This window comes from Procambarus clarkii, chromosome 16 (assembly GCF_040958095.1).
Source record: "Procambarus clarkii isolate CNS0578487 chromosome 16, FALCON_Pclarkii_2.0, whole genome shotgun sequence".
NCBI lineage: Eukaryota > Metazoa > Arthropoda > Malacostraca > Decapoda > Cambaridae > Procambarus > Procambarus clarkii.
Genome location: NC_091165.1, coordinates 24,083,052 through 24,101,769, shown reverse-complemented (window position 1 = coordinate 24,101,769; position 18,718 = coordinate 24,083,052). Strand labels below are relative to the sequence as shown.

At 40.7% G+C, this 18,718-nt stretch overlaps 1 protein-coding gene across 6 annotated transcripts in view; it reads right to left on the bottom strand.

Annotated features, from left to right (window-relative positions):
* LOC123760045 (signal peptide peptidase-like 2B) overlaps nucleotides 1-18,718 on the bottom strand; it is a 35,971-nt gene that overhangs the window by 6,766 nt on the left and 10,487 nt on the right. For 2 of the 6 annotated variants that reach the window (XR_006773096.2, XM_045745445.2), the window contains exons 7-12: nucleotides 16,550-16,646; nucleotides 15,353-15,508; nucleotides 13,986-14,100; nucleotides 13,114-13,357; nucleotides 10,188-10,348; nucleotides 8,706-8,748 (exon numbers count right to left, since the gene is read on the bottom strand). Coding sequence is in view for 5 of the 6 variants with exons in the window: in XM_045745445.2 (XP_045601401.2) it covers nucleotides 8,706-8,748; nucleotides 10,188-10,348; nucleotides 13,114-13,357; nucleotides 13,986-14,100; nucleotides 15,353-15,508; nucleotides 16,550-16,646 (816 nt within the window). In the remaining variant the exon portion in view is untranslated. The remainder of the gene's footprint in view (nucleotides 1-8,705; nucleotides 8,749-10,187; nucleotides 10,349-13,113; nucleotides 13,358-13,985; nucleotides 14,101-15,352; nucleotides 15,509-16,549; nucleotides 16,647-18,718) is intronic. The other 4 variants (XM_045745444.2, XM_045745442.2, XM_045745446.2 and 1 more) reach the window with 2 other exon arrangements.

Sequence of the window (18,718 nt, the reverse complement as noted above, 5' to 3'; positions counted from 1 at the left end):
ATGTTGGTGTCAAAATAAAGAGTTGGAAAAAAATATTGAAAAAAATTTAAATTTAAAGAAATGTCACTTCAAAATACAGTAGACTGATGAGCGACTAAAATTAGAAATCTGTCGGTTAGGTTACGTATAATGAGGCGAGAACATCTGGCTGAAGGGAATGCAAAACCGTAGTGGGAAATTGTATAATTAACAATGAAAAGTGTTTGATGGCAGCACAATCGCCAGGGTGATGTTATAGCAAGAGCTGTGAAAAATATAAATATTTTGCCAGCAACAAACTATACTATACCCTCACAAAATATAAACAAAAATGGCCACATACAAGCGCTTGCAATTTAATCGTACAACTTTTGTTGAGCCTTGTGACGGTTTGCCTTAAGTAAAATAGTGAGAGCACTTGGAATTAAATTAGATCGACCTTCGCCTGCAAAAAACTTGAACCTGAAATTGCAAGTTACTCTCAAACAGAAGCTATAAAATTAGCCTTCACGATCATGCTTCCCCAGCTCTTATAACAAGGCGTCGATGATCCCGAGGGCCAGAGACCAGTAATTAGCAAGTTGACTAGGTAAAATAGTTTAGGTGCCCCGGTATGTCAGTCTGGGACGTGCCTGGCTGCCCACCCTCCATGGTGACGTCACTCTTGATTATGATTCCACTAGCAGAGATGGCTGCGCCGCCCCCGCCGTCTCCAGCAGCTACCTCGCTCTACCCACTCCTCTCCTACCACTTATTCTCCAGCCCAAAAGATCACACAGATACACGAAATAGCACGATTTAACGATTTACTGACTAGACTTGTTTTAATATCATTAGGCACTGAACTGCCACATAACGCGCCACCCACAATAACCGTGCCATCTGTCTCCACGAGTAAAATTCCTCCCCCCCCCCCACCCAAAAAATCAAGAATGTTAGTCACCAAACATGTTTTAGTGTCATTAAGCATTAGATGGCCAGAAAAATATTCTATTATTATTAACGCATTTATCAGTAAACTTCGAGTTATTTTATTTTTCGATTGTTTGTTTTAATCACTAACCTCTAGTGATTATTTAATTTCCACTAATACGCCGATAAAGGAGGAAATGTATATATTTATCAGAATATTTGGCAATATGTTTATTGTGATGTGTGTCTATATATGTATAACACGTTGTACTGAACGGGGTGAGAATAATAGCTTGAGCTACCGCATCCCTTTGTGTGTATTTTACCTCAATAAACTTATTTCAATTTCAATTCAATACGCCGATATTTTTTATTAGGCATGTCTTCAGTTCTCAAAATGCCTGTAAATCTGTAATATATCAACATTTACCAAAATCAAGAGCTTACTTTCCTGTGGTCTAAGAATTTCCTACTCTTATCTGAGGAGAATAAGACAAGTAGCGTGAGGTTAGGCTGGCTGCCGTCTCAGGTCCTACTCTCGTCAACTGCCGACACCATTCTCGCCACATCTGGCCACCTCAGTTAAAATACCAATCAATAACGTTGCGCTTAAAATTATATTTTCATATTTTCAAAAATAACTTTGTATTTATTTTCCATCTATAGCGTTAATGTAACAATAAATATGCTAAGGTGCGGATATTAATCAATGTTTATTCAAAAGAATTTACATTTGCATTTACTGGGTGTGTAACCTGTCAACTCATTACGTTCCCTTGCTGTTCTTTGAGGGTCGTGGTATAACAATAATTTATTGTGTCGGGAATAGGCAGCCAGTGTATATATAACAAGGTCCCCTCAAGGTCGAACTACTGACCCTCCCCAGGATGCAACCCCATAACAAACTGACTAACCCCTGGGTACCTATTTAATGCTAGGCGAATTCCAGATTGCAAAGTCGAGAACAAACCCGACTGTATTACCGTTATTGTTTCAATCCGTGATATCCACTGTTAATCTGCCAGTCAGCTGAACTGTTAACTACTCGGTCCTATGAACACTCCCACGACCTTCGCGACTTGATATCCTGTTGTGTAAAAAAAAAAAAAAAAAAAAAAAAAAAAAAACTCGAAATGGCAGCAAGACGACCAGGGAATGAACACAACCAGGGGTTCAAGGCAATCACGAACTCGATACAAGTAAAGGCTGCAAACAAACGAACTCAAGACAGTCAAGAGCTTAAATCAACCAAGAGCTCAAGACAACTAATGATTAATGGTAATCATTAGTGTGTGTGTAGGCAACACCAAATCTCGATTGTCTTGTATTTGGTAAAGAAGAGGTACAACAGATGTTGGATTTTGGTTACGGCGTGAATGGTTAGGCAAAAGGACGTCCATCTTGATGTTAGTAATAGGTCTCCATGAGATTACTCCACGAAACTGTAGAGGCACATACTGTAAACACAGTTGAAATGGATGTTTGCAGTGGAGGACGGCAAAGCACCAGTGGAACTAAGTGGTCCACGGAGCGCCATCTAGTGCATCACTCTCTCCCCCATCACTTACCTTTCTGGCCGAGAGAAGAATGTATATATGCAGGACAGCAGTGTATAAATGAATGGCCACGTCTGTGGTAGAAAAAACCTTCCTCGCTCACATACTATACCTGCTGGCTCTGTGGATATTAGTACAAGGCTGCTATTCCGGTGGCCTGAGTTCGTGTAACTTTGAGAAGAACAACCTTAGTTTCTAATTCTGTTCATGCTAGTTTCTAGAGAACAGCTCCGTCCTCACCATTATGCAAAAACCCAACGAGTTCACAAATATCCAGTCATGTGGGGGAGGGGGTAATACATCCTGAAACTCTAGCAACAAACAATCGTTTCATTGTAAATACTGTTCCATCATCACCAAGTGCTAGCTTTACCCTTGCCAGCACCCCCTTCCTCAGGGGGAAACTTACACCATACCATTACGCAATTTTGGGGATAAACGTGTTAATAGATCCTTTAATTTGATGCGTCCAAAGGAGAATTAATATGGCTGAGTGAGAATGTAGTTATTAAATTGTTAAATGATTAAAATGCGGCCAACAACACAATGTTGGCCGCATTTTGTTCATCCTGATAAACTAAGCACAAATTTAAATATAATTAATTTATAGCCAATTTTTATTTTTGTTAATATAAAGTATATCCTAAATAAGCAAAATTACATATAAGAATTTTTTTTATTTTGTTTTTAGATCAATACAGAATAAAACGTAACAAATCTAAACGATGACTAAAATATAAATCAATATAATGCCAAATGAGTAATGTATGCATTAGTAAAACTTACATCTAAATAAATAGAAAACTTATCACATAGATTTCGGAATGTAAACATTAACAGATGGACAGAAACAAGCACAAGGACGACTTTAGACAGACGTGTGTAAAGTATTGAAGTAATTATCAAAAGAAGGCACCAAACCGGGAAGGCTATGTAAGACGTGTGTAAAATGAGGCTGCCAATTCGGGAGGATCGTAGGAATGTGAATGAGGACCTCTTAAATGTGAAACTATTTACAGGCCTAGGACTCTCCGCTTGCTCCAGTTGACAGAAGCTACAGTTTTTTTCTCTTTTCTTTTTTAAGAGTGAAGGGTCGACAGGAAGATGAGCAAATTTAAATGGGGAGAGGGCCTGAAATTAAAAGCTAGATTGAGAATGAGGATGACAATAAGTAGAGGAAAGTTAACGACGGGGATGAATTCAAGCAAGAGGCATCAGTGGTAGAGATGATGAGTCTACCACTCCGGGTGGGGGACACAGGCACAGTGGGTGACAACACTACAGCACTGTCGCCCTCGTCCCACCCGCTGCCACCTTCAGCCACCGCCCCCGCCCGCCCGCCGACTATTATTCGCAGCCTTTCCAACCTGCCGACTATTACCCGCGGCCTCCCCCGCCCACCCTCACCCGTCCGCCTACTATTACCCGCTGCCTCCCCCGCCCACCCTCACCCGTCCGCCTACTATTGCCCGCGGCCTCCCCCGCCCACCCTCACCCGTCCGCCTACTATTGCCCGCGGCCTCCCCCGCCCACCCTCACCCGTCCGCCTACTATTGCCCGCGGCCTCCCCCGCCCACCCTCACCCGTCCGCCTACTATTACCCGCGGCCTCCCTCGCCCGCCCTCACCCGTCCGCCTACTATTGCCCGCGGCCTCCCCCGCCCACCCTCACCCGTCCGCCTACTATTGCCCGCGGCCTCCCCCGCCCGCCCTCACCCGTCCGCCTACTATTGCCCGCGGCCTCCCCCGCCCACCCTCACCCGTCCGCCTACTATTGCCCGCGGCCTCCCCCGCCCACCCTCACCCGTCCGCCTACTATTGCCCGCGGCCTCCCCCGCCCACCCTCACCCGTCCGCCTACTATTGCCCGCGGCCTCCCCCGCCCACCCTCACCCGTCCGCCTACTATTGCCCGCGGCCTCCCCCGCCCACCCTCACCCGTCCGCCTACTATTGCCCGCGGCCTCCCCCGCCCACCCTCACCCGTCCGCCTACTATTGCCCGCGGCCTCCCCCGCCCACCCTCACCCGTCCGCCTACTATTACCCGCGGCCTCCCCCGCCCACCCTCACCCGTCCGCCTACTATTACCCGCGGCCTCCCCCGCCCACCCTCACCCATCCGCCGACTATTAACAGCGGCCTCCCCCGCCCACCCTCACCCATCCGCCGACTATTAACAGCGGCCTCCCCCGCCCACCCTCACCCATCCACCGACTATTAACAGCGGCCTCCCCCGCCCACCCTCACCCATCCGCCTACTATTAACAGCGGCCTCCCCCGCCCACCCTCACCCATCCGCCGACTATTAACAGCGGCCTCCCCCGCCCACCCTCACCCATCCACCGACTATTAACAGCGGCCTCCCCCGCCCACCCTCACCCATCCGCCTACTATTGCCCGCGGCCTCCCCGCCCACCCTCACCCATCCGCCGACTATTAACAGCGGCCTCCCCCGCCCACCCTCACCCATCCACCGACTATTAACAGCGGCCTCCCCCGCCCACCCTCACCCATCCACCGACTATTAACAGCGGCCTCCCCCGCCCACCCTCACCCATCCGCCGACTATTAACAGCGGCCTCCCCCGCCCGCCCACCTCTGCCCACCGCCTCCACCACCCGCCCACCAACCCTTGCCCACCACCTGAGTGAATTCCCCCATAGTAGTGAATACTTGAATATGTATATAAAAATGCTGTACTTGAATTATTTTGTTTGGCATTTGGGAATTTTATTGTTGTTATCTTGAGGTTATCTTGAGATGATTTCGGGACTTTAGTGTCCCCGCGGCCCGGTCCTCGACCAGGCCTCCACCCTCAGGAAGCAGCCCGTGACAGCTGACTAACACCCAGGTACCTATTTTACTGCTAGGTAACAGGGGCATAGGGTGAAAAAACTCTGCCCATTGTTTCTCACCAGCGCCCGGGATCGAACCCAGGACCACAGGATCACAAGTCCAGCGTGCTGTCCGCTTGGCCGACCGGATCCCCAATCCGGTTGTGTTTTTGATTTGTTTGTTCCTGGAATATATATTGTACATATATTGCTGGCATTAGTTAACACAACTACTGTTATATCAAGATCTTGCAGCCAGTGACTCATGAGACGACCAGCCAGCTGAGCTCAGGACAGACATCCCTTCCCCTCCCAACACCCTTCCTCTTCCCTCCCATTCCCACACCCTCCAACCCCTTTCCCCATCCCTCACAACCCCCTCCTCATCTTCCCTTCCTTCCCAGCAACCTCCCCTCCCTGCCCAACACCCATTCCCTCCCCCAGCCAATGAAGCCCCCAAGTGGAGAGAATGTGTGTTGAGCTCTTTAACATATGTATCATGATGGTGCTGGCCAGGCACACTCATCCTGTTCACACACCCATCCTTCTATCCTGCACTCTCTAGTCCTTTTCTCTCCTCTTCTGCCTGCTTTAAGTCATTCTCACCCAGCAGTTCATGCCCGCTTCAATTGTGTCTTGAAAGATGGGTTATTGACATGGAGGAGGGGGGGGGGGTATTGACATGGAGGCAGAGCGTTACTGATATGGAGGAGGAGGGTTACTGACATGAAGGAGGAAGAGAGTTATTGACATGGAGGAGGAGGAGGGTTATTGACATGGAGGAGGGGGATTATTGACATGGTGGCAGAGCGTTACTGACATGAAGGAGGAGGAAGGTTATTGACATGGAGGAGGGGGGGTTATTGACATGGAGGAGGGGGGATATTGACATGGAGGAGGGGGGTTATTGACATGGAGGAGGGGGTGGAGGGTTATTGACGTGAAAGAGGAGGAGGGATATTGACACAAGGAACATAAGAACAAATATAACTGCAGAAAGCCTATTGGCCCCACACGAGGCAGCTCCTCTGAAGAAGGATGCGAGATGAGTGGATAGAAGGATGTCAGGAGTGTGGGGGAGAAGAAGAAGGGGAGAGTGAGAAGAAGAAGAAGGGAGAGTGAGAAGAAGGGAGAGTGGGGAGAAGAATGAGGGAGAGTGGGGAGAATAATGAGGGAGAGTGGAGAGAAGAATGAGGAAGAGTGGGGAGAATAATGAGGGAGAGTGGAGAGAAGAATGAGGGAGAGTGGGGAGAGGAGTGAGGTAGAGTGGGGAGAAGAATGAGGTAGAGTGGGGAGAAAGAGGAGGCTGTGAGAGGAAGCTGGAATAGAAGGAAGGGATACAAGAGAAAGGAAACAGGAAAGAAAGAAAGTAAAGAAGAGATAGGGAAACCCATTAGTGAAGTAGGAAGGAGATAAAGACAGAAGATGAAAATTGAGAGGGAGGAGGGGCAAGTTGGGCAGCTGAGACAGGGGGATTCGAGGGGGGTGGGGGGTAGGAACATGGGGTGGCATGGGGAGGTGGGTTCTGAGAGGGGAACGTCAGTTGCCTCATGTGGCACAGCTGTTGGGTCATGAGTGAAGAAGTGAGAGAAGAGAGGAGAGAGAAGAGAGGAGAGGGAAGAGGAGGATGGAGAGGAGAGAGGGGGAGGGAGGGGGAGGAGGAGGATGGGGAGGAGAGAGGGAGGGGAGGAGGAGGAGGATGGGGAGGAGAGAGGGAGGGGGAGGAGGAGGATGGGGAGGAGGAGGATGGGGAGGAGAGAGGGAGGGGGAGGAGGAGGATGGGGAGGAGAGAGGGAGGGGAAGGAGGAGGATGGGGAGGAGAGAGGGAGGGGGAGGATGGGGAGAGAGGGAGGAAGAGGATGGGGAGGAGAGAGGGAGGGGGAGGGGAAGAGAGGGACGAGGAGAAGAGAGGGAGGAGGAGAAGAGAGGGAGGAGGAGAAGAGAAGGAACAGGAAAGAAGATGTGGAGGAAATAGGATGAATAAAGAGAAGTAATGGAGAGGGGAAGGAAGAAGAGGAGTAAGAAGAAGAGGAAAATGAGAATGGAGAATGAGAAGTCAGAAGTAACAGGTACAGTACTTCTATACAAGGAGGGATGAAGAAGAATTGATGAGAAACAAGTATATAAAAGATAATAAATAAGACACAATGGAAGATAGGGAAACAAAGAAGGGGATGACAGGAAGGGAGAGTGATAAGAAATGAAGAGCAAGAAATATGAGGAGAGAAAGGTGAGGGGCAATAGCAGTATTATTGTGGCTACAGAAGTGCTCCACGAAGACAAGAGGAAAGTAGAGAAATCATCACTCACTAAACGCTTGTTCCTGTTGCACGAATTTCAAAAGCATCACTGCATTTAATCATCATCAAAGCTTTACCATGAGCTTTTTCATGGTTTTCATTTTCTGACATTCTTTGCTAAAATTGCATTTCAGTTTTAAAATTGGATGATCACATTTTTAAAATTGAACAGCAGCACATGTTCATTTTCTAGATGACTTATTTTCTAAATGAATTATTCTTACAGAAAATAATGACATACTTCTCTTTGAAACAATTCGTGTAAGTTGTAAATAATAGAGCTTATGATACTGGTTAAATTTTGTTGGCTGATGGATACTAGTGGCTAATGGAAGCTTACTATAGGAGAAGAAATTACAGTAAAGAAGTTTACTTGCAGATGAGGAGTCACAATAACATGGCTGAAGATTAGACAAGCCACAAATCTGGAAATGAAGAATTGACGATGTTTCGGTACAATCTGGACAGATTGGGTGTCCATTACCGAAGTTTATTTTTAAACTGCAGAGACATGATCCATATTTTCTGACATTCTGCAGGCTATAAATTGTGCATAGCACAAATTTTGATTGCCATCAAACAATAATTGTTGATCAAAATATTTCAAAATAAAACACTAAACCAAATTAAGTTTTCAGAGCTATGCATTAAGTATCAGAACAAGAAGCAGCTAAAATAGGCCTCACTATATGGAACTTGAACAATAAGCAACGAAGATATTGGATTTATGTATTTTCCCAATACAAGGGCCCAGGATACTTAAGCACATGTATTCTGTAATGAATACATGAACAAAACTAATTACCTGTATGTAGCATAATCCTCACGAACATCAAGATGCAACATCAATCTATTCCCACACAAATAGCAAATGAGCCAAATTAAGCAGACATATCCACATTTAAATGAGCAAACTACACAAATGTCAGTCGAGAGAGTACGACAACCATACCATACTGTAATTTTTAAATACTGTACAGTATTGTTCGTGAACAACCCGAGGCCTTTAATTGCTATAACCACAATCAATCCTCAGTACGGAGAGAACGTTATAGATTGCGCTACATTGCAACATCACTTACAAAGGCATCAACAAAACCAACAGGCATTTCAGTGGTAATAACCTACCTACCTTGGGTGAGAACTTCCCCTCAATAACCTGGATCTCAACCTGATGGTAACCAAGATAGAAGAGTTTACATTAGAAAATCCAAGGATATTACGTATTATTATTGTAAGCCTTAGATGGATAATTATACCTATCTATGAATTAGATGGGTATAATTAGTACATACTGAAGATGCAGTGATATTAATACAAACATAAGAGCATAACAATAAAGGAAACTACAGAAGGCCAATTGGCCCCATATGAAGCAGTTACTATTTATATCCACCCAAAGAATATTTGGAGAATATTTTAGTAATCATATTAGATAAAGTAAACTTTTCTTGAAAGCCATTTCAATATAAAAAAAATGGCTTCTAACATCTATAGTAGTCCCCCCAAAATAAGAAATCTTCTATGGTTAATTAATACACATAGATAGGTGAAGGTATGCATAACTAACATGCAAAGATAAAGACAAATGCAAATATACACAATGCACACAGCAAATACGCACTTCCACTCAATCACTAGAAACCAAAATGCGCACACACACACACACTCTTACACTCATCCTTGATCTCTCGTACTCCTACCTCTAGTCCCCTGTACTCCCATGCTTACTCACTGTACACCTGCAGTGACTCCCATGCATCCACACTGGCTCACCCAGCATCATCAAACTTCAGCGAAACATCTACATAAGTACCCCTAATGCTTCATACAATGAGGTGTGAAATGTTATTCCCTAAGTTGTCATTTAAAAATGTCAAACATTCCCTTTTCAACAGATTCCTTGAACCTTACTCTCTACTGCTTCTCCTTCAATATTGCCAAACCATATCAGTAAACCTTTCACAATCTAACAATTTACTAATTGTTAGATTAGTAAATAGATTAGTAAATCTACACTACAGTAACATTAGTAACATACAGTACAGTATTACATTAGTAACACACTACAGTACGTCTGTCTATGACATTTTTGCAGTAGCATCTCTGACTGTCTACTTATACTGCTCCAATTCTTAATTTTCATATTCATGTCACATTAGCACCTCACATCCACAAATAAGGGTAGGCACTACCAGACCTTTACAAAAGTCTATAAATCAAGTCTACACTCCTTAATTATTTACCAGTAATAAAGTAATTACCTGAGGAATTGCCATGACATTGCCTGAGAAAATAAAAGAGCAGGCTATATAGCTACAGTACAAGCAGAGGTTCTTCAGAGAAATTTTCTTACAAAAAATAGTATGATGCCTGGACAAATAAAATGTTAATATGGAGCAAATCACAATGATTCTTCATTCTGTTAAGACACCATCTTTAAAACTTAAGAAAAAGGCCCCTGCCTGAACTACAGAGAAAACTCGACTGTAAACGTACTTAAACCATAATCCGACTCGCTTCAACCAGATACCAAAACTAGGCTAGCACTAATGCAATCAAGATAAGTACAGTAAAACATGCAAAACCTTAAATTTCAGGTAATCTGACCTTATCAGAGTCTCCATGCCACATGGCCACAACCTCGCCTCTAATGGCAGCAACAAAGTATGTGGGAATGAGTGTAAATGGTACCAAATACAGCAGAGCTGGCTGGGCCCCATTCAACAACCATAACGCAATGAATGTCACCACCAATCCTGTTCCATAACCTGTAAAAGAAAAAACATTTGTCATTACTCTTATGAAAATACAGTACTGTAAGTTGTTACCTTTAGACAATACCCAAGTGACAAATCTGCAAGACTGCTATATGAAGAGTATTAAGAAATATTAGAAACTAGTTGTTTAGAATGCAATACAGTATTCTGTAATATTTAATATGTTTATATATACTGTAGTGAAAATCCAGATACATTGATATATGCAACACAAAATAACACACACACACAGCTTTCCTGGTTGAGGCAAAAACAAATGGGCAGTGTCTTTCACTCTGAAGCACTTGTTAACCTAGCAGTAAATAGGTACCCAGGAGTTAGATAGCTGCTATGGCCTGCTTCCTGGGGATTTGTGCGTGTGTGTTGGAGAGAAATTTATGTAGTAGATATAATAGAGGAAAAATAGATTGGTTAGAAAGGCAGGGTCCAAGAGCTAAAAGCTAGATTCTGCAGGCACAAATAGTAAACACACACAAAAGCTTGACAGTGAAGGAAGAAGGGATGAGGGATGGCAGGCATGGTGTCGTGGTTAAGTCATTAAGAGTGTGTCACTGGCATGCTGGGCCGATGAGAAACCAGGCAAAACCTTCATCTAACCGTCAAAGATTTATGTGCTAGCTGTGGCTCAATGGTAGTTTGGTAGTAAGTGGGATGAGCAACCAGGCTGTTGTTTACCTCACATACAAGGAGACTGTAGGGATGCATAGCTCAAAGCACCTGGGAGTATCTAGCATATAAACCACAACCCTCACAGCAATGTTGCATTCCTACTCTTACTCCCTTCCCCCCCCCCCCCCCCCCACAGGCAAAAACTAGTGATGCTTCCTTGTCCCAGACTTTTCTTCCCTTTCTTCCTTCCTAATTATCTGACTTCCTCCATCTCTCTCTCCTTTTTGCTTCTTTATCTCCATCTTTTTCACCCTTTTCCCCCGCCCACTCATTTTTTCTCAATAATCTATATATTATACATTTTGTCAGCTTCCCTATCTTTCCTCACTCTCTCTTGCCATCTTTGTTCTTCCTATTCCATCCTGGTAAGTGAAACCCTCTACTAACTTCATATTTCACACACATACATGGGCACATTGCTGTTCCATCACTATAAAAATCCATCACTAGTCTTAAACTCCTATTCATATTACACACTCAAGGTACAGTGTGACCATTATAGGTCACTCTAAATAAAAATTTCCTGATCTTCTCTGATGTAATTTTTACAACAACAAAAATCTCATCTCTCAAGATCTGACACACCTCTTACCCTACCCTAAGTTTGTACATATCGTGCTGACTTTCAAGAAAATTTTCCCCTTTTACTCAAAGTAATTGATTCAGATAAACAAAACTGATTGTGTTGGAAACAACATGAATCATGGCCTTCAGCATGCGGAGAGATACAAGACTAGCAAAGTGCATCACAAGTTCTTGGGACAATTTTTACAAGCACAAACATTTAACTTGAAACATTAAATTTTTGGCAGCAGCATGAGCACAGATAGAGGCCCTAAACTAAGTTCTACATACAATGTCTCGACCCAGATGCTCCTAACAAATAATGCACACGTAGATACATACATTCTCATTAACCCATTTCCTACATTCATGGGAGGGGAGGCATCAGCCCAGAGAAAAACATGAGCAATATAATAAAAGTACATATCTTTAGAGATAAATGGAGAGTTTTCTCTGAATAATCTTTATTCTCTTCTATGAGGCTATGGGTCCCTACAATTGCACCAGAGGTGGTTCCCCTATATAAAAGTACCTTCTATTTAAACAATAGTAAAAATTTAACAATATTGTAAGTCTTACTTCTTGATATCAAATGCTCCTCAAAAGCTTCCTTGAAAAGTCTTGGCATGCTATGAGTGCACATGCTACTAAGCTCGTAGATCCAATATTAACATCATATCACAAGTACAGTACAGTATAGTAATCACTGATGTAAAAGCCTTGTAAATATTAACTTTTGTCTTTTATTTTCACCCAAAAATGCACTACATAGAGAGCGGCTGTATGCTTGTCTGCCTGGGTGTGACAGCTGCCACACAACAAAAACCTGACCCCAAGACGGATAAAAAACAGTCTCATGGGGTCGTGGGGGCACTGTTGCATCTGTCGACTTTTCTTCTACTTCTATATATCAATTTACTTTTTTTATTTGCAAGTGATCTGGTTTTAGGAAAGCAAAATTTTATAGCTTTATCTGACCCATATTGTAAACAACACAAAAACTTTTTATTATAAATTACATAAGGTACACAAAATGCTGCTCAATAGTTTCTGAAGCAGTAAATATTTCCTGATGCAAAGGAAAATAGCATCTGAAAAAGAAAATTCAGTCCAAACATTGGTGCTTACTGTTATATAAATAATATTAAGACCAATGCTTTATTTTGAATGATCTTTTAACTGACCAACAACTTTCAACTTTATGCTTTCCACTTTCCACTTTTTATTACAGAGAAATGGCACAGAAGATTTCTGAATACCCTTGTAATAGACTGGCATTTTTGTTTAGGTTCTGTGAATCTTAAGAAATTACTGTGGAAAGATAAATGTCTAATGCATGACAAAAAAAAGTGGCAGAGAATGATGCATGGTAGCCATTTGTTAAATGACAAACTACTAGTAATGACCTTTGGGAATCCCATTTATGTTGGAAAAAATTGCCTGCAGACTTAAAAAATCTATTAAATTCATCACACCTGCTATTATGACATTGAACATAAGTGTACAAAATTGTCAATACGTACCTATTACATTCACAAGATAATAGAGACGACAGGGAGTTCCAACTTGGAGATCAAATGAGTGGACAAATGACACCAGAAGACCTGGGATGAGGATGTCACCAAAGCCAAGGAGGTTGTAGTTATCCATAATCTGACAGATGTTGGAAATCTCTACGTATGCAAAGTTTGGAACCTTGAGGACCATGGGAAGCTGTTCTTGACTTGCTCCACCCTTGGCAACTTCTACCATGATGCTCTTCCCATCCTGACGGTAATATAAAAGAGAGAGATACACTGTACTGAAATGTTCAGTACACAATTTTTCTACATATGCCCTTAAATTTTGGATGTTTAAATTACTACAAATCTCAATATCATGTGCATCAAATGTTAAATATCCTCACTACTTTAAAGGCTAAATAAAAAATTAAAATAAAAAGGGGCTTGAATGGTCATAACATTTTTAAATTTATGAATGAAGATGCTAAGTTTAAGTTTAAGAAGCTATCTTTAAGCTCAGTTATAGGTTTATACAATACAGTATTTAGCAAATAATTTTCAATTTAGTTTAATGTCAATGCTTAAGACTAGTAAATGTCATGCATCAGTAGTAGATAAGCCATTGCTTTATCATACATCAAAGAATGTTTACATTATCCCATGGAGCGTGTAAACAGGTTAATGATTCATTAGACAGCTGTTCTTCTTAACATATAATATAATCATCTCCTATGACAGGTGTCAACTTATTCCATTTAATCCTATATACTGTACTTTCATGATTTTTCTTCCTGTTTAACAAGCAGTTACAACAAAAAAGGAATGTTAATTCCAGTGAAATATCAAGAGTATTTTCAAATAAGCCTTGTAAATGCATGAAATAATTCACTTACCGACGTAATGTATGGGGTGATGAAGACGAAGAAGATATCATATATGACAAGACCACACAGTAAGATGGTGCAGATCTTGAGGCTTGGTAGCCGAACCAATCTAAGTACATTGATGCTGAAAAGAATAAATACTACTGATGCTGTAATTCATATTTTGAATTTGCAATTAAGTTATCTATAATCAACGAAAATATTAATAAAAGGGAACCAGGTTTCCATGATTACAGTATGGATATACAAACATAATTAACTTTAAAAGCTTTTTTTCAAGTTAATTAAGACCTAAGCAAATCAAGTCTAAATCAGTGCAATGTAAAGCTAATTTGCCTAAATCAGTGCAATGTAAAGCTATCATCGATTTATTCATTGCCTTTTCATATAATATTTTACTGTGTTCATGCTCAAGAACCACGTCTCTTTAAATATATCACGTTAGCTTACCAATCATTCTCAGTTGGAGTCTTTCTTTAATTATGCTGGTACCTTTTGTATATTGTTCAACATCTAGTAATCCACTTGTGATGAACCTTTTGTGCTTCCTCCTGGTAGCATCTTATTAGGGAATGGCCATAGCTCTGAGATCCTCCATCCACCAATTTTCTTTCGCATATTATTCCATTCTTCCCTTATAAAGATACTAGCCTTCTTTATTTCCCCCTTGAACAGCCTTCTCATTAAATGATTCTCATGCATTCTATTAATATGTCCATACCATCTCAGTGTATTGCACTTCACACTCCACCCGTCCACATTTCATTACCTTTTAACTCATACTACATCTCTCCTAAACTTGCTCATTTCTAAATCTATTCCACATACTCACAAAAGCTGCTTTTTTCAAGTCATTTCCACTGCTTGTTCTCTTAACTCTGCCCTTTCTCTTATCCAAGTTTCACTAGCCAAGGTTGGGAGTGGTATACTATCTCTCAAGCCTTTCTTAACCCTTCTACTAACATGCTTTCATTTCATTACACTAGTGAATCTTCTTTCCCAAATTAAATCATTTTGTATTGTTATAAACATTTTCCAGCTTGAATAAATTCTGTCCAGCCTATACATATGGCTTTCAAAGCATGCAGATATTTTCCTAACCTACACCTAACTTTCTGATTCCTAATATGCAGTATAAGAATACAGTATCTCAAATAATGTTTTGTGAGAGTTATGAAAAAAATGGTGTTGGCTTTTAGCTAACACCATCCAACTAAAACTCGGATTTAACTTCCCTATTTGAAAGAGAATGCAGGACATTTCAGTAGAACAGGTTCATATGTACAATAATTCAGTCTAAAATTATTTTAGCTTGGAAAAAAATCTTAGCCAAACTGCCTAAGAGCCAAAATGCTTGAGAACAAATGAAGACTCACCTGAATGCAATTCCTAATATATCTTGAAGTATCCAAGCCCATGGCTCTTTTCTCATGATCACCCACACAATGGTCAGCCCATAAGCGAACATCAATAATAAGATCTGTCGCACCTCTAACGTTCCACGGACAACATAGATGTTGAAGTATGGTGTCCTGCATTTAAAAAAAAAAACTTGATTTGAACCACTGTGCTATTCATTTATAGTATTATTCATTCATAATATTAGCAAGTAAGGACTGATGGCTTCATTAGATAACCAAGCCTGAAAAATTCTTAAAAGAATTCTTTTATCTTTTATTATTAATTTTTTAACAATTTAAGATTTTTATTTTATAGTTTGAAGTGAGCAAAGCTACAGTAATAACTGCATCCCAATTTGAATTTACAAGAACAAGTTAAAATTTCAAAGCTGAAGGATGAACAAAATGACATGACACAGTAAGAACACAAACAGGAAGAGGCTCAATTTTAAAGAGACAGTAGCCCAAGAGAGTATGCCCAAAACCCGAGTATTTTCAACAAACATTTCAAGCACTCTAATAGAGTATCTTACATTAAACAAAAGGATACTTGCAAGCAACTAAAACAGAGTGCATGCCTTCCTCTTCAAAATATTAAAAGACAAACAGAAGATTAACCTATATGGTGAGTACTTGAAGCTTGTATTTTGTATTCTTTCCATTATCTTTGATGTCCACTGTGAGAGAGCGGCTCTTGAGAACTATTCCATATGTACTCCTCCACTTTCATGATACAGTATTTGCTTATCTATAACCTCCCATTCTTCATTCTTTTAAATTCTTCTTACAATCCTATCATCCATCTGTTACTTTGTATTAAATATCTACTGAAATACAATAAAACATTTCTCACCTACCATACTTAATATGTTCATGTGTTAGTCTATTAAGTGAATAAGATATTGGCTAACTTGCAAGAAAAGCTTGAGACCTATTTTCAATCTAGGTTTTTATTTCTAAGAAAAAAGTAAAGGTTAAAATATTACAGGAAGAAACTTAGTGAAACGGAATGAAAAGAGGATAGAAATAAAATAAAGAACAAAGCCTCTCCCTTTTTCAATTAAATACATAGTTGAAGATCAGTACCTACTATGAATATGCAGAACAGCAAAAAAACAATATATAGCAACTCTGCCAGTTACACAAGATGAGGGGGTTAGACTAACAACTTACCTGCAAGTTCCACAAGGAATTCGCGAGACGAGAGGCTGCAAACAACAAAACACAGCTGCGCCTGATGCAATGCAGAACATGCCAATGATCACAAACACTGAAAAGAAAAAATGAATTATGCAAAAATCTTATGAAAACAAGAAATAAGGATTTGATTAAATATTTAAAGATCCTTACTGAACAACTGGCTGCTTTCCTAAGACAAATTTTCTATTCAACCAGAGCAGTCCAAGCCTGTCTAAGTTTTTACATATAACCCCCATGCACTCTAATGAAGGTAAAGCATTGATTTTCTCATTGATATGTGTTACATTAGTGTGATTTCTTTGTGTATCTGAAGCTGGAGTGCATAGTTAATGAACTACTTTACCTACACCAGAGTGCATGGAGGTTATACATAAAAACTTGTACTGGCTTCAGCAGAAGCCTCCGGGCTTCTTGAGGATTCAGTGGAATCCCAGGTTGTATAACTTACCCCATGCCGTGGTATAGAGGTAAGGTGTGCAGCTGTGAGTACCCTGATCACTGGTCGAGTCACCTCAGTGCTCCAATTTATTTTCTTATTGATATATACTGTATCATGTTAGTGTGATTTCTTAGTGAATGCAGGATTTGATATCTACCAGGAAAGAAGAAGAGATATTTGACAATCAGTATCTTCCTACTTTGGGTAAGAGCAACCATGTCCTTTTGGAAATTAAATATGCAATACATTATACTTGAGAAGAAAATGAGGAAAGTGAATCAGTTTAAAAACTTGATTTCACCAGAGGAGACTATGAAGAGACTTTAGTGAATTTGATTAGACAGATTTGTTGTTAGACAAGGAAGTAAATGAGATGTATGGCAAATTACAAAACACGTATACCAAAACAGAGATGCAGAACTAGAAAGCAGGATGGGTTCAACACAAACTGGGAGAGAGCAAGAGAACAAAAGACAACAACAATTCAATCAATATAGGAAGTCCTAACGCTAGAAATACCAGCAATACAAACAAACAAGAAACAACTACTGAGGCCTAGAACTTTATTCAATAAATAAATAAATAAATAAATAAATAAATAAATCTCACACACAGCCTGGATAGCTCAAGGGAGCCGAAGGGCATACCCAAGAAAAATGTTGGAAAAATGTAAAACAAAACCCAGTCTATTCTATAAACTTATATAAAAGCCAAGTTGCAGGTAAAGGATAAAATCCACAGAGTCAAGATGGGGAAACAAATTCAGAGATTGAAAAGGAAAAATGTGAAACGCTATACGAACATTTCCAAAGTGTGTTCATGCAAAATGATGTTTTAGAAAACTAGACAATATGGGATTCACAGCACAACATAAAGTACATAGAAGTAACTAGACAAGATAGAAAAACTGGTCAAGGAGGCATGAAGAAACAAAGCAATTGGCCCAGATGGAGTCTCACTTTGAGTTCTGATGGAAAAATGCATCCTAGCCGAGAATTCCACTACAATTAATTTTTCTGGCATCTTTTACATACAGGGAGTCTAGCAGACACATGAAAAAGGCAAACATTGTTCCCATCTTCAAATATGGTGTCAGAGAAAGCCCTCTAAATTATAGACCTGTATCACTGACAAATGTGTCAGTCAAGTCACTTTTACTAGCAGAGTACAACAAGGTTCAGTACCAGACCAAGAAATGTTCATTGTCTATAAACAATCCAACAGATAAAATACTGTGCATAGATATAATAATGTCTTTGCTCATGTTGCTAAGCTAATAAGGCTAAGATTTAAATAACTGTCATGCCCTTTAAGATGACCTGGAAAAAATAAATGATGGAGCAACACATGACATGGAATTCAATGTGAATAAATGCCACATTATGGAAAGTGGATCAGGAGAATCTGGACACACAACTTACAAATTATATAAAAGGATATTAAAAAACTCGGGCAATGAAGGAAATCTAGTGGTAGTTTTGAATAGTAAACTGCCACCAGAGGACGACTTAAAGGCCATTATGTGAGGAGCCTTTCAAACTTCAGAACTGCTTTTAAATATATGGATGGTAAAATACTTAAAAAAAATTTTATGACATTTGTAAGCTGAAAATTGGAATATGCAGCAGTTGTATGGTGCCTATATTTCAAGATCATCATCATTAACTGGACATGCTACTAAATGGCTTCCAGGACTGAAAAAC